The sequence below is a fragment of the Penicillium samsonianum genome (genome assembly GCF_028829775.1).
Source record: "Penicillium samsonianum strain IBT 33392 chromosome Unknown utg000004l_segment0_segment0, whole genome shotgun sequence".
Taxonomy (NCBI): Eukaryota; Fungi; Ascomycota; class Eurotiomycetes; order Eurotiales; family Aspergillaceae; genus Penicillium; species Penicillium samsonianum.
The window spans coordinates 676706-690147 of record NW_026643262.1 but is presented as its reverse complement, the minus strand read 5'-3'; the positions used below and the strand labels follow the sequence as shown (position 1 = coordinate 690147).

The window sequence follows — 13442 nt, the reverse complement described above, 5'->3', positions numbered from 1 at the left end:
TTCCCATTATTGAGCAAATTGTATTTGGGTATGAGCGATGCCATGGCACAACCAAATTGCCGACAGAATTAAGCGGTGTAAAAGTCGGTGAGGGACATTTAAAAAAAAACCGAGCGTGGGACTTGAACCCACAACTTCCAGAGTAACATTCTCCCCTAACTTTCGAGGGGGAAAATTAGAAATCTGATACGCTACCAATTGCGTCAGCCCGGCTGGAGTTAGCCAAATCATAAGCATTTTTAGTCGGCGAACCTGCTTTTCCTAGCCTACATACAACATACAAGAATATTCAGCGGCTTGCGTTACGGCCTCTATTCTTAATGACCAGAGACTTTAATAATCTGATCGACTTAGACTAAGATGGTATTAGCGGTGTTATATATAAGAATTCTCCGATATGTTTTGCTAGATATTCTTTTTAGATGTCTTTTTTCATATCTTCTTAGACGTATACGAAGACGGCAAAAGAAACCCTTAGACTCGAAAATCAAGAAGAACAACATGAGCTTTTATTTAAGGAAGTGGATATGCCCGTGGACGGGTTTGTTTGAGGACTATAGTCATCAATGGTGATTTATGTCATGAAGTCCTTGCTCGCGTAGTAGATGTTCGTTGCCGGAAATGCACCACGACAGGTCACGGCTGGCCATACTAATGAGCCCGATGCAGAAGATGGTAAACGATACCGGCATTTACTTATCGATGGAGCGTTAGGTGGAGTGCTTCGCTTCATGAACTTGGAGCGGACGACAAAGGGAGTAATCGGTCGTGTGGTAACATGAGTCAAAGACCCAGCAAACAAGTTGGTGCAGTCTTTGCCTCAAATGACTTGTCACCTATAAGTAGTAGCTGGAGACATTGGTTGTATATTCTGGAAGCAAAATCTCCTCCTCAAAGAGGTGTTGGATACTTCGTAAACAAGATGACATCACGTGATTCCCATGTGACCCCATGTGACCCCACGCTCAGTTCCGGCACAACTTCGACCTGCCCATGACATCAACCTTCCTTTTTGCTTTCTTAGTTACTCGCTGATTCGGCATGGTGTGCCCAGGTGAGCCCCTATGATTATACAGCGATACCTTTTTTTTCGTTGATCTAGCTTGTCTTTCCGGGGGATGTACCTTTTTTTTCCCCGGGTGAGAATGGCCGGGGGTTTGTGTTCCAGCCCATCCCGCTCTATCTCGGGCTGATTTTCAGACCACGCCTTGAGTTCCTTGCAACCACATCCACATCATGAGATGTTGCTCTCTGTTAGATTATAAACTGTCAATTTCAGGTCCTGGAATTGATCTCATTATTTAATATGGGAGGCGGAGCGCAGGGCCTAGTCTCTAGCATTTCGGCCGCAACTTTGGGGGCATGCGAATTCTACTGGATTGGATTGGGGTGGAACCAGCATTGTTTTTAGGCTCTTCTTGCCTTGACCGTCTCGTACATTGACCCCTCATTCGGTATGCTCCCCACCATTGTCGCCAGCCTTCTGTCTAGCCAACCGACCTGGACACCTGGATATCACCAACATGAATTCGCATTCTTGTGCGGCAGAATCATAAAGACACAGAACTCGCAAAGGTCGGCTTAAATCGACGTCACAATCGGGGATTCCGCCCATGTTTCATTTCTGTCCCAGTGGTATTTGTGCCCAGATAGTCAACCATCAGTCTATCTGTTGTAAATCACGACAAAGCTTCATTCCAGCATGCACTCTTTTCCTGGTGCATGACAACTCGAACTTCGACAATTGACAAATCTACAACTTACAAGACATCGAAAACTGGCCGGCTGAGTGTGATACGGAGCATCAGAGTTGTTTCCAGCAGAGAATCACAGCGCGTTGGATCGGTCCTCCAAATTGACCAACAACTCTATGATCCTAGGGGGAGAATGATAAGGGATTCCAGCCATTGATTTTATGGTGTGACCTGATAATCCCATGCGGGATTATCCTGTTCACAATGGTGCCTCGGGAATGTTGGCCCATCTGGCCTTGTGCAATACGTAGATAGTTTCATTCGTGGGACAAGCCAACGCAGTCTCAATGTGGATTTGCCAAAAACAGGCAACTGCTGTACAAAACAGGGCGAGCACAAAGGAGACAATATGCTAGCCTGGCTAGCATGTCTGTTTCCAACACCTGGGCACCGCCTGATCAGATCGTCATGTGCTGAGAAAACACATACTCGACACATTCGGTATCCAAAAAGAAACTCGGAGGAGCAAAGAGAAGTACAGATTGCACTTGTCTTCGATAGCTGCACGCCATCCTTCCAGCATCCCGGCGTCGAATCAAGTTGTAGAGCCGCAACGTGGATCAGTCAGCAAACCCGAGGTCGCCAACATTGGAAAGCCCACCCTCCACGGCCAAGTAGTGTTCTTTCGTTACCTGGAAGGGTGAGACGGTGTATTTGATAAATCTGAATTGGTGCGTATGCCCCATTCAACCTTCCCCTTGCTTATGTTCACGTTGTTCACCAGCGCTTGATAGTGTGCACAGTTCGGAATCTGGAAGAACCATCGTTCCGGGTCCCCCCAACCCGAAAGACTTCCGCCTGCGATCGCAGACACGCTTGGACGCCATCGCTCACTGCGCTTTCTCATCATTATCTCTAGTTCAAGGCTTCTTCCAAGGACTGGCCTCGCTGACATTCTCCATTTCCCCTGATTGAACCAGATGCCGTTGGCGACGCTCACATGGCTGGGTCCCGTACGAGTCCGGTGTTGAGAGACCAGTGGAGTGCTGACCCAGACCGTGATCCCCGTGACAGGGAGAGACGGAGAGGTCGAGGGTCAGGCCGCGATCGAGGGAGAAACAGAGGCCGTGACCGAGGCCGTCCATATCGGCCCAATAACCGCAATTTCGATCGCCCCGGGCGGTCGCCACCACGCGCGTCCCGCTTTGGCCCTGACTCTTCTCACGACCTAGGTGATTTCGCTCCGGATCGATCTCCTCGTCGAGGTTCTCCTCCACCTCCAAAATTTCACAACAGCCGTCGACTAGATTCAACCCAACCTGTGTCATCAGCCGGTGACTGGACCGCCCACACTTCCGGACCTTTCGACAGAGAAGCCGCCCCCGGTCTTCGAAGAGACGAGTCATCAACCGGACCTCCTCAGAAACGGCAAAGGACTCGAAGCCCCTCACCGCGTGGCGGCCGTGGCCCTCTCCCCCCACAGCGCCCAAATTACTCCGATAACTGGGATATCCGGGATCGAAGTCCTTCATTTAAGAAACGAGGTGGCCGCAACCAAGGCCGTGGTGCTCCGAGAAGAAGATCACCACGTCGGGGCCGGGACCGTCGTGGAAAAGACCGTCGTCGTCCAGAAATCCCACGTCCAGGAAGGTCTAGATCACCAGTTCATGAACGAGGGTTTCATCATTCGCCCGATCGACGGTCTCGTACCCCCGGTGGTGACAATTACAGCGACCACGGATCTCACTATCGGTCGAACTCACGGCACTCCGTACGGTCTGCAACCTCGAGATATTCTGAATCTTCTCGTAGGTCAAGGCGTGATTCGGCGATGAACACAAACCGACCAATCCAGTCTGTTGTGGACGATACTGCTCAGTCTCCATCTCCACCGCGCCCGATTCCGAGTTTTAACTCCGATAACTTCGGTCTTCCCGGAGAACAAACTACTAAGCCCCGAGATGAGTTGCCAATGCATGCGATGCGCTCTGATGTGAATAACCAGCCTCGCCGTCGGCCGTCTCGACCACATCTTGATACCCGGCCCCATGGAAACCATCAAAACGCAACATCCACAGGCTCATACCACGGTTCGCCGCAACCGCCTTCACCTTACTCCGCAGGACGAGGAGGATGGTCTGGCCCGCCTCCGTATTCTGGAACTGGGTGAGTTTCTTATTGCTTTCACTTTCATGTTACATTCTGAATTATACTAACACTCTATTTAAGCCATGCCTCTCCTTACCGACATGATGACTATTCATCGCAAAATGGAAACTATTATCAGAATGAAGGTCAATTTGACGGCCCTGGCAATCATCACCCTCAATCTCCGTATGGCGGACCTCCTCACCGAGGTGGCCACTCCGGTGGCGGCCATCGAGGAAACTTTTCAAACCAGGGCCCCGATCGGCGATTTTCTGGCTCTGGTCCTCATCCATATCACAATGGACCCTCACAACGCGGCGCGAGGGGGCATTTCAACAACTTGCAATGGACTGCATCGGGATCACGAGCCCGTGGGGGACAACATAGCCCTCACCCGGCACACAGTCATGGGTCACAAACTCCCAACCGACCACAGTTTCACAATGACCCGCAATCTCCCCAACCTGGCGAAAGTGATAATCGTTCCCGGCCCTTCAATAGGGATGAAGAGGAGAACCAGACACAACCCCAATCCGCTGGCGGAATTCCTCCGTCCATGCCACCCCCGACCCACGAATCCACTGAAACGACGCCGGCAAACAAGGGCGGAAAATTTAGCTTTGCTTTCAAGTCAAAGGCTGCACCTTCTCCCGCCCCAAAGCCAGTACCTGACCTGGCCCAGAGGATGCAGGTCCGCGAGCCGGTTCCCCGTGCACCCGAGCCACCCCAACAACCTCGCAATCGGTTTACCAATGGGCCATTGCCCAAATTCAAACCAGATCCAAGGGCTGATCGCCGTGACCGGGACCGTGGACGAAATCGGGATCGAGACCGCAGAGATTTCCGGGAGCCACGAGAATTCCGTGATCCACGGGATCGCAGAGATGATCGCCGGTTCGATCAACGTCGTGATCGAAGACAAGGAGAACGGCCCCCAGACAGACCCTCGGACTGGCAAGATCGCCGCCGTGACCCTTCTCCAGAGCCGCCGAGAGAGGCACCACCACCCAAGCAGAAGCGGATTCTTACTCGCCCGAAACCACGCCCCACGCTTCCTGAGGAGTTCGCTAATGCCGAATCTGTGTACTACCGAAAGCCTGGCAATGAGTCTGTGATCGGCGCTGGAACATATGGAAAAGTGTTCAAAGGAATCCACGTCTATACCCAGCGTAAAGTTGCACTCAAGAAGATCCGAATGGAGGGCGAGAAGGATGGGTTCCCTGTCACGGCTGTTCGAGAGATCAAGCTGCTTCAGCATCTCCGAAACCATAATGTCGTCAGCCTCTTGGAGGTCATGGTTGAAAAGAACGAATGTTTCATGGTTTTTGAATACCTCTCTCACGATCTGACCGGTCTGATCAATCACCCCACTTTCTCTCTCACTCTCTCTCACAAGAAGGATCTGGCGAAGCAAATGTTCGAAGGTCTTAATTACCTTCACCATCGAGGGGTTCTACATCGTGACATCAAAGCAGCCAACATATTGATCAGCAATCGTGGATTGTTAAAGTTTGCCGACTTTGGCCTGGCCCGATTCTTCTCCAAAAGTCGTCAACTTGACTACACTAACCGAGTCATCACCATCTGGTACCGACCCCCGGAACTCCTCTTGGGTGAAACCCGATATGGCCCTGCTGTCGACGTGTGGAGCGCTGCGTGCGTCTGCATGGAGATGTTCACTAAAAAGGCTGTTTTCCCCGGTGAAGGTGGTGAATTGAGTCAGATGGACAAGATATACAATGCTTTGGGTACTCCTACCAAGACTGAGTGGCCGGACCTTGTGGAGATGCCCTGGTTCCACCTGATGCGGCCAACTGAACGAAGGAAGCGTGTTTTCGAGGATGTGTACCGTGATGTGCTGACAAGCGGTGCGATGGATCTTATCTCCTCGATCTTCCGCTACGATCCTTCACAGCGGCCGAGTGCCGAGGATGTTCTTAAACATCCATACTTCGTATCGGAGCAACCAACTCCTCACCCCCCGATCGAGTACGTTTTCCCCACGCTCTCTTGTGTATACTATCCTTGCTAACCTTTATCTACAGATTGGAACACGTTGAAGGTGATTGGCACGAGTTTGAATCCAAGGCGCTCCGTAAGGAAGCTCGGCGCGTCGAGTACCAGAACCAAAAGGACCGCGACAAGCGCAAGGCCGATGCATCGGTGCCCAGCAGCGATCGGGATTCCAAGCGAACCAAGCAAGATTCAAGTGATCGTGTCTCTGCTCAGTGATGACTCTTGATTGGCAAATTATTTTATTATTCTTTTTTTTTGGCTGTTTTATTGCATCGGACATGGTTGGTGGAATGGTTTGCATTTACTTTTCACGAGATTCACTACCCTAGGTATTTGGGTTCTTCCGGGCTTGTTTTTTTTTTGTCACATATTGCCCATTGATCAAGGAAAATTTAGATCAAAGTTATTATATTTTATGGTCAAGTATAATGGACTGATGTATGTCGATGTAATTGTGCTGCATTCTAATAGAGATGTATTACCTGGGTAAGCTACTGCATGTTAGCCCCTTGTCCATCACTAAAAGACACCGCTATAGCATATTCAAAATATATTTCATGGCTCAGACTTTGCCTGTTTACCGCATGCTCAACCAGCCCGTGAGCCCGAAGGCCAAAGTAGTAGGGCGGTTGAGTCCTCGGATTACCAGAGAGCTCAAAAGAGTTTCTTCATTGCGTTTGAAACATAAAAATAGAAATGGAAATGGAAATGGGATTGCTATTGAATAAACATACCCTATTACTACATAAAGAAACAAAAGAAAAGTATGTGCCGTCAATCAGGTCATCAACGTTTCATGGGTTGCTCGTAAGCCCTCGTGATGATGGTTTTAGATGCGATCAATTTAATCTCGACACACACATCGGAAACGCCAGTGCTGTAAAAAGAATGAGTCGCCAGCGTTGATTTGAGTTGGTGGTCTTGATATAAAAAGAAGAAAAGAAAGAAAACCAAAAAAAAAAAACGAAAGAAAAAGGGAAAACTGGAAAAAAGACGGTGCGGGCTGCAGGCGAAAATGGGGCTATCCTGGCGGTGATTGGTTAGAACAGCTCCTCCAAACTGCAGTCGAGTCTCCGATTCATATCGACACTTTTCCCCTTCAACCTGATTCCCCCTCTATACATTTGTTTCTTTATTTCTCTTCTTTTTTAAACAGCCTCATTACAATATCCTCTCATATTCCCTCTTTCCTACTCATACTTTCTTTCCCTGGTTCCCTCCCCCAAATTTCCTCTTCAGAATATTCCCGCCATCGGCCACTATACTACGTCACTGAGTTAATAGCGCCGGCGTCTCATTTCTCTGTGTAACGCTTCTTACGGATTCCTTTCTTTCCCCCTGATGACCGCTCGTGTCTCGGGCAGTCTTCTCACCCGCCGCGATGGATAATGCAAACCTGTGGACCCGCCGGACAAAGTTAGTCGTGTGCCCCTCCTCTTCCAGGTGACCATTGTAACTTATCTGGTGGTTTTCTTCTCTTTATTAGCTCGTCCAAGTTGTCCCTGTCAACGTCCGGAGCGGACGCGAAAGACAGTGCCCGTGTCGAACTGCCCCGCCCATCCAAGCGATTCGGACCCGACAGCTCGCATGGCCGCTCGAATCCATTTAACGCAATATCCCCATTATCCGGCGGTGTTTCCTCGCCATCCACCAATGCCTCCTCCGCTTTCGGCCTGGGGTCCGGCGCGTTCGCCTCATTCGGTGCGCCGAAGACTCCCGGTGGCTCCGAGTTGAAAACACCCGGACGGGAGCTACCGTTGGAACATGATGAGGCTACCCGCAAGGCCTTTGAGAACCACTCCGTCGCTGCTCCTGGTGAGCACCCGTTGAAGTCTACCTGGATCGTTTGGTACCGACCCCCGACACCCAAATATTCCGACTACGAAAAGTCCACTGTGCCGCTCGCTTCGATATCTTCGGTAGAGAGCTTCTGGGCGGTGTACTCTCATCTTAAACGCCCTTCGCTTCTTCCTACGGTTTCCGATTACCACATCTTCAAGCAGGGAATTCGCCCCGTCTGGGAAGATGAGTCGAACAAGCGGGGAGGTAAGTGGATCGTACGTTTCAAGAAGGGGGTTTCCGATCGATACTGGGAGGATCTCCTCTTAGCTATGGTTGGGGACCAATTTGCGGAGGCTGGAGATGAAGTCTGTGGCGCTGTACTGAGCGTCCGAGGCGGCGAGGATGTTTTGAGTGTGTGGACGAGGATTGATGGGGGGCGCAACATCAAGATCAGGTATGAACAGAAACCTGCTTTATTTCACTGTCGTGCGGTATATCTAACTTGGTTCCAGAGAAACGATCAAGCGCCTGCTTTCTTTCCCGGCAGACACCAACATCATCTGGAAGAGCCACGACGACAGTATTGCACAGCGTTCTGCCATCGATCAGGCTCGCCACGACAAGACCGCTACCGGCACGGGTCATCAAGAACGGCGACGTACAGGCCAAGATGACTCGGACAAGGTCAAAGCGCCTATGGCCCTATGAACGGATCCAATATCCCAGCCTGGCCTTGGGCCCTGTATAGTAAACCCGAAAAAAAAAACTTCAATCACGAATCATTGGGACGCGTTTGGGTCTTAGGGCGGTGGGGCATCGAGGCGAACTAAGCGGTTTGATTTGATTTATGTCTTGAGTGAACTCATCTGTGCCATGTGTTTTTTTTTTTTTTTGTGTCTGCCGAGCTCATGCGTGATGTTTTTCCTTTATGTACGCAACATGAACGCAGCACCAGCTGCTATTGGTTTTCTCGTCTGGGAGTATTTTCTATCCTTTGTGTGAATTGGGTTGTTTTTATACGAAGCAGAGCCCTTTCACTTAGACTTAGTCTGTTCAGCATTAGGGCTCTGTCAGATATTCCAACTAGAACTATGTATACACAAGGAAACCAAAGGTATTAGTGCATGGCCCCGAGATATGGGTATAAGCCAGAAACCCTGACAAGCATGTAGGGTTCTTGGGTTGCTTGCATTGTTGACGCTATTGGGTTATTGGGGCATTGAGCTATTGTGAATAGTGTCAATGAGGCAAAAGAGTATGAATAAAGTGGATCATTCAGACTACGCAACCAACATATTACATCTATTCATCTATTCAGCTAGTTATTCCAAGTGAAAGTCTGTATGCCTAAATCCTCGGGCGCCAATTAATGCTGACCGCCCTAGGGCCCAGATGACGATGCGGCGTACTTGGGTCCCATGAATGAAAAAAAAAAAGAGACAATAGACAAACATTCAATTGGAATGAGATCTATGCAATGCATATTGTCATGACCCTGTGGCTGCCTCCATGCCTGTGTTTAAAAACCTAGTCGAGCTCTTCTCTAACTTGTCACCGCGACGCAAACGCGAGACCGAAGATCAACGATCTGCTGCTCGACGGGCTCAACCACCGCCCTCGACCCCTCCTCGTTCTCGACCAGCTGGATCTAGTCGCAATCCTTTTACCCTGGTATCTGACGAAACCAACCTGACTGGAACTACCTCTCCCCAAAACGCTGGGATCGCTCCTTTTCAAACTGTGTGTATCTTCCCGTATTTCCATGCGCGTCCCGCCGATATTTGCTTTTGGCCGTCCATATTCCTTTTTGATAACTCGACCCTCCACAATCTCCTCGTCTTGCGCACTTATCTCTCCGGCTCTGCCTGGTTTCTTGCTGCAAGCTACCGTCAGGTATTCGACTTGGGACTAATCAATCTTATCAGACTGGTCATAGTTATGTCGATACTTTTTCGTCCCCAACCGGATCTACAACCGCAGACGAACCATTGCGCACGCGTTTCTCCCACCCTTCTCTAAATCCCAATACCCGGTTAGACATGTCCCATCGGAACCCACAGCCTTTCCCTGCCGGCAGGCAAAAGCTGATACCCTCACCCATTCCCAGGCCGGGTGATTCGTCGCAGATGTTGAACAAGGACCAACAGAAGGATTCCCAGAATCGGCAAGATGAGGCTCGTTTGCTCGGAGCCAGATATCGGTATGTTCTACGAGTGTGTGTTGAGTTGTTCGAGATATTATTGCTAACCGGCTGGTTTTTTTGCTTGATAGTGACTCTAACGCTGTCAAGATACAGCCCGGAGTTAATTCTAGGAACAAGAAGCCAGGGGTAAATGCCAGCCTTTACCTCCGTGACTATGACATCCCATCTGATCCTCGGTCACAGTCTAGCTTCGCGTTCTCCCCCCGGGACAAAATTTCACAAAATCAGAATGCCCGAAGCAGCGGGCCGGTCCGTTCTTACGGAGAATCAAATCAACAAATTTCACGGAGAAAGTCTCCCCAATTTGAGCATGAGTTCGAAGAGTCGAGTCGGCCAACCAAGATGCGGCGCCAGAGTGAAACCAGCGATGCCATTGAGCTTACGGCCCCAGCAACTTCAGCTATGAATCGGTTGGGACAGGGACCCACGTCCCCCCTCTACCACCCAAACGCAACTCGTCGCAACCGACATGAAGGTTTCAGGGACGCGGAGAATGGCGTCAAAGTAGCCGAGAGCTCTATTCGTCCTCATCATGGCCAATTATCTTCTGCTCACTCTCAGGATGAAAGGTTTACCGAAACAGCAGCGCAGCAACGGCGAAATCAGGCGAGATCTACGGATCTCCGACTGTCTCATGTCAATAGCAAATCAAACCAGACTAATGAGGCCGTTGTCATTGGAAGCATTGAGGCTGGACCAAAGAGAGCTGGTCGGAATCGCATTGCAGCTCCTTCGACGAACTCCCATCGTTCTGTCAACAACAGGGAAAGTCCAGATGAGCTTCAGGGCGACATCACCACACATCCAGTACTGCGATCCTTCTCAGGAACACAACTCCAATCCACTCGCCCATCCAAACCCGGAATTCGCACAGAAACACCGACTCGAAAACGCTCCCCGTCCGATACCCGACTTCCAGACTCGCCGCCACCACCGGTCACCAAAAAGGCCAAGATCTCTCAAAAGAACTCTGATAAGAAACATCTAGCGCGATATTTCCGAATCGGCACCTTGGGCAAATCTTGCGATATGAGGCAATTCGTCCCAATTTATTCCAACAAGGAAGGTCTTGAACTTCGTGAGGATGCACTCGGCGAGGTTAACACGATATCGATACTTTTCCGGCAAATTCATCAGATTATCACCGGCGAACCGCCCAGCCGGAAAGTGAGAATCAAAATGTCGCAAGGTTCCATCCAAGAGGACGACCAGCTCGATCTTGAGTTTTGGACCACCGAAGAAAAGCTCAAGTTCCTGGAAGTGTTGCAACAAGCCAATCATATTAAACTACAGCGTCATACCAAGGAGATGTAAGTATTTTGGGCTCTCTTTTTGATGAGTTCGCAGTTCACTAACATTGGAACAGGAAATGGATGGACAAGGCATTTTTGAAATATGAAAAGCAATTCCCACAGGAGAAAAAGCTGCCCAAGAAGCGGGTTCTTGATGATGACTTGGTGGAAGCTCGCGATCCTGCGCACTCTCCTCCTCCCTCACGACGGCCCAAACTTTCAAAATCCTTGAGAGATGACCATGGTGAAGTCAACAGTGTCAATTCACTTGAGATCAAATGTGCTGCTCAGGAAACCGGAAGAGATGGAAACGGCAATGTCAATTCTCGAACGTCTGCCAAAGAGCAACAGAATTCCCGACATCTTGATGCCCATACTGGAGTTGATGTTCGACCTACCGTCAACCCACTGGAACGCGAGACCCGATCTTCTACCCGCCGTCTCGCTAACAAGCCCGGCGCGTCGAATGGAGAGATTACATCTGAAGCAAACTCGAACTCACTTCACAGGGATGATTCTTTCAGGCACAATTGGAAGAAACCGTTGGTGTATCCGCGAAATGGAAAGAAGAAGGCCGAAGTCACACTTGGCGATCGTGAACGGTTACTTAGGGACGACTTCCTGAACGATAACCTGATCGCTCTCTACATGCGTTTCCTCCAGGATCATCTCGAACGCACCAACCCAGAGGCTGCCAAGCGGGTCTACTTCTTCAACACCTACTTCTTTGCGACTCTCACGAACACCCCACGGGGCCACCGTGGGATCAACTACGGTGGTGTAGAGAAGTGGACTCGGAACGTCGATCTCTTCAGTTATGATTATATCGTCGTTCCGATTAACGAGAATGCGCATTGGTACGTTGCGATCATTTGCAACTTGCCAAGTTTGTCTCTTGGTTCTGCCGACGCCGTAGAGCCGGTTCAAACACCGACTCTGCAGAAAGAATCATCCAATGCATCTGAGAGTGAGATCCAGGAAATTGAAGAGACCCCTGAGCCGGAACCAAAGTCAAAGTCAGAGCTCAGCGCTTCTAACAAAGCCAGTCAACCCCGTGAGATTCGGAATGAACCTGAGATCAGGGGTGACTTCATTTCTCTGCAGATTGAGGGAGATGAACATGCGATTCAGGGTGCGAAGAACCCGCTTCCACCCCCAAATCTCTCCAAATTCGCAGCCCAAAAGCTCGCCCAAGACCAGGCCGCGGCTTCGCAACCGACAAACAAATCAAAGAAGAAACGAACCGGGTTGAAGTTGGATCCCAACCAAACAACCATCATCACATTTGACTCCCTCGACATGCCTCGCTCCCCAACCATCAGAATACTACGCGAGTACATCTGCCGCGAAGCTGTGTCTAAACGCGGCGTGGAACTGGAATCGAACGATGTCAAGGGCATGCGAGCTCGCGATATCCCCCTTCAGCCCAATTTCTGGGACTGCGGTCTTTACCTGCTAGCATACTTGGAGAAGTTTGTTCAAAGCCCTGATTGGTTCATCACGAAGGTGCTACAGCGGAGTATGAGTTCTAAGGATGACTGGCCTCCACTAGGCTCAGGTCTCCTGCGGTACCGTCTTGGCAAGTTCCTGGACGAGCTGTACGAGGAACAGCGACAAGCCGATGAGCCTGTCATGGCAGCTAGACAACCCGTTTCATTCCTGCTTGGCCCGCCCCTTCCTTGTCAGGAGGAAATTCCAAGTGTTGATGTGGTACCTGAGTCTCAGCATGAGACGGATCGTTCAAAGCACCCTGCGAAGACTGCCAATTCAGGGACTGAAGACTCGAGTGAAGACTCAACCGCGGACCAGATGCATCTCTTACCTACCGAAAACCCCCCGGAATCAAACAACCCGAAACCAAACAAAGCATTCTCCAACCCACCTGCAGACGCAAAGTCGCAAAATGATCATGTTGCCCCACCAAAGCAGGAACCCGTTATCCAAGTACCCGGTAGCCAGGAAGAGCCCGAAGTGCCAGGCACACCGCCCCTTACAAGAAAAGAACGAAAGAAACAAAGCCCACGAGGCCCTTCGCGAAAGAGATGAGTCTGTTCATCTAAGTGATACACCCTATTGTTTAAGATAATCTCGACATCCAAACACAGTACCGGCTGGACCGGAACTGACCATCTCCATCATGAATCCATATGTTCACTGTTGTTTTAGCGTTTTAACTTTAACCCGTGTGCGTCATGGCGATTTCAGCGTGCACATAGCCCTGCGTCAGCTTCAATGAGAGAAGGATGGTGTTCTTTCTTCGTGTCTTTACGGTCATAGCATCAGATACCATCGTCCGCATCGCAATGC

At 50.2% G+C, this 13442-nt stretch overlaps 3 protein-coding genes across 3 annotated transcripts; all 3 read left to right on the top strand.

Annotated features, from left to right (window-relative positions):
- Positions 1-2656: 2656 nt before the first annotated feature.
- On the top strand, positions 2657-6074 carry N7471_007168 (putative protein kinase; the record flags this gene model as incomplete). The annotated part of the gene is made up of 3 exons (XM_057279887.1): positions 2657-3860; positions 3924-5831; positions 5888-6074. Exons 1-3 carry the CDS (start codon positions 2695-2697, stop codon positions 6072-6074), a joined length of 3261 nt encoding a protein of 1086 aa, XP_057134147.1. The 5' UTR covers positions 2657-2694.
- A 1165-nt stretch (positions 6075-7239) lies between these two features.
- Positions 7240-8348, top strand: N7471_007167 (eukaryotic translation initiation factor 4E; the record flags this gene model as incomplete). Its single annotated transcript, XM_057279886.1, has 3 exons — positions 7240-7274; positions 7345-8094; positions 8153-8348. 3 exons carry the CDS (start codon positions 7240-7242, stop codon positions 8346-8348), a joined length of 981 nt encoding a protein of 326 aa, XP_057134146.1.
- An 801-nt stretch (positions 8349-9149) lies between these two features.
- Positions 9150-13181, top strand: N7471_007166 (uncharacterized protein; the record flags this gene model as incomplete). The annotated part of the gene is made up of 4 exons (XM_057279885.1): positions 9150-9533; positions 9566-9840; positions 9912-11153; positions 11210-13181. 4 exons carry the CDS (start codon positions 9150-9152, stop codon positions 13179-13181), a joined length of 3873 nt encoding a protein of 1290 aa, XP_057134145.1.
- Positions 13182-13442: the final 261 nt, after the last annotated feature.